The sequence below is a fragment of the Gymnoscopelus braueri genome (genome assembly GCF_963280865.1).
Source record: "Gymnoscopelus braueri genome assembly, chromosome: 9".
Lineage (NCBI taxonomy): Eukaryota > Metazoa > Chordata > Actinopteri > Myctophiformes > Myctophidae > Gymnoscopelus > Gymnoscopelus braueri.
The window spans coordinates 9,865,579-9,868,078 of NC_137610.1; the positions used below are offsets into that span (position 1 = coordinate 9,865,579).

At 47.4% G+C, this 2,500-nt stretch overlaps 1 protein-coding gene across 5 annotated transcripts in view; it reads left to right on the plus strand.

Moving 5' to 3' along the window:
• LOC308092146 (uncharacterized protein) overlaps positions 1–2,500 on the plus strand; it is a 36,054-nt gene that overhangs the window by 873 nt on the left and 32,681 nt on the right. For 2 of the 5 annotated variants that reach the window (XR_013933774.1, XM_080437996.1), the window contains exon 2: positions 112–187. The exons of 2 other annotated variants lie outside the window; for them this stretch is intronic. Coding sequence is in view for 1 of the 3 variants with exons in the window: in XM_080437996.1 (XP_080294122.1) it covers positions 133–187 (55 nt within the window). In the remaining 2 variants the exon portion in view is untranslated. Of the gene's footprint in view, positions 1–111; positions 188–471; positions 581–2,500 lie in introns of those variants that run through there. One more of the 5 variants, XM_080437999.1, reaches the window with a different exon arrangement.

Here is a 2,500-nt window from a genome sequence, read left to right on the forward strand (position 1 = left end):
TTTCTCTCTCCAATGCTGCTGATGTGGGTGTGTGGCGCCTCTGACCCGCTCGCCTACACACTCTCTCTCTCTTTTCTCCCTCTCTCCTCTCGCCTTCCTCCTCTGCTGCAGCCTTCAGGAAGGGGGGCTAGTATGATGGACGGACTCAGTTTACCCCCGCTCATCGAAGAGGCGTTGGACGCCACAGGTCTGTGCAGCCCGGTATCTCGTCGTATATGCACACAGGGTCTTTTTCCTGCATGGTTGCATGTGTGTTTGTGTGTGACTGTTTTGAGCCAAGCGCCAAAGAGCAGATATGATCCGGCAGAAGGTAAACAACATCTCTCACTTTACTTGACGAGAGGTGGCTTTGACGAACTGAGGAGGAGGAGGATGAGGAGGGTGGTGGGTGGTGGAGGAGGAGGTGGAGGTGGGGGAGGAGAGAGAGCCAGTCAGGTGGAAGGAGGTGGAGAGACACTGATGTGCTGGCGGAGCTTCTGTGTCTGTTTTGAGCCATCCTAATCTATTTGGCAAAGCGGGCACGACTGCCAGCGATAGCATCTGTGACTGTGGGCATCTGATGGAGTCTACACAGTGGCAGGTAATGGGTGGATGGCTGCCAGCTATGAAGGGAAACAAACGAAGAGAGAGAGAGAGAGAGAGAGAGAGAGAGAGAGAGAGAGAGAGAGAGAGAGAGATGGAATAGTCTCGGTCGAGGTTCAAGCTGTATTAAGGCATCAATCTGTGATGCACTGATGAGTCGTTATTTTAAGACTTAATCCGATGTGGAATGGCGTGCTGTTGTTATTATCCGGTGTTGATCTCTGCTTATGCCGTGCATTTACAGTATGAAGGTTTATGTGACATAATTTCAGGCTATAAATGAATTCCATCAGGAGAGTCGCCTGTGTTGCCCCGCATCTGCTTATAGCACTTGGCACTGTGTGTGCTTGGGCTTGTTGTCGGGGAACTTTATTGTGCTGAATGTAGGCTATACGTGCTCAGCGGAAGCATTCCACTTAATTCTACATTTTTAATGCACATCCATTGTATGGCTCGTGAAGAATCAGAAATGGAGGGGGAAAAAAAAGTTTTAGAGCTATGGGTGGAATTTGAGGAATGTTTTCGATGTCTGTGCCCCAAGTAGGAAGAGCCTAGGAGCCTAGGAGCGTGTGCGTGTGTGTGTGTGTGTGTGTGTGTGTGTGTGTGTGTGTGTGTGTGTGTGTGTGTGTGTGTGTGTGTGTGTGTGTGTGTGTGTGTGTGTGTGTGTGTGTGTGTGTGTGTGTGTGTGTGTGTGTGTGTGTGTGTGTGTGTGTGTGTGTGTGTGTGTGTGTGTGTGTGTGTGTGTGTGTGTGTGTGGTTGTAGTGGGTCTGGCACAGACAGAGGAGCAGTGATGATGAATGATGTGTGTGGTTGTGGCCTGTGTGTTTTGTGACAGAGAAGCAGTGTTTTGAGGCAGGCAGGATGGATGGGTGTTGTTATGGACACGGTCAGGGAGCATGCGGCACAGGTCAACGACCGCTGACCGCTGACCAGATATGTCTCTTCCTGTGTGGCGCTGATCGTAGGAGACAAAACCTGAGTCCTTTCCACTCTGATGAGCCTGTTTTCACATTGTTTGGTCAGTTTGTTACTGATACTTTGTGATTATACATTTCACTTCCACAGAAAACTTGGAAAGAATCTTTATCTTCCTGTCTTGTGGAGGGCGATCTGTTCCTTTACAACAAGTGGTTCTCAACCAGTGGTCCGGGGACCACCAGTGGTCCTTCAGGGGGTTCCAGGTGGTCCCCAGCTAAATGATGGAGAGTTTGGTAACCAAATGGACCCTTATAGATCTTTAACTCTTGAGAGTGTAAAATGAAACCAAATGGACCCTCACGGGTCCATTTGGTTTCATTCTACTCTCTCAAGAGTTAAATTATTGTGAAACGTCTGCATTACTTAATTGAAGAATTGTTATTTTGATCAACGTTTGCCTGTTATCTCTCCTATGGTACCAACATCAATACAGCATGGAATTGTGGACAAAATCTTATCCAACGGTAACAAAACGTTCTACGTTTTGGGTCTGGGAGGCTAAATCTCATCAAACGGTGATCCGTGGCTCAAATGCCGAATAAATATTGGACCTTGACATGAAAAGGGTTGAAAACCACCGCTTTACAACAAGTGCAGCACAGTACAAATCCTTAGTTTTGAATGGTCCGTTTTGATGCATTCTTCCACTCACGTGATTTTTGACTCTGCAGCACTTTCCTCTTTTCCTGTCCTTTTAATTAACTCAGAGTGTAAAAATGGAACACTGAGGATTTTTACTCTATGCAGGCTCAAGGTTGGCTTTCAGAAGATGGATGCCATCTGATCTATGGAGGCTTTCTTCTTCCCTAACTGTCTCTTGTTATCTTAACTCAGGGCAGAGACTATCTTTCACCTCACAGCATCGGGGAAAGCTTTCAAAGCTCCAGATACCGAAGCTGATTGAAGGGAGTGTTTTGGCTGTAAATCCTGCCTGACTGA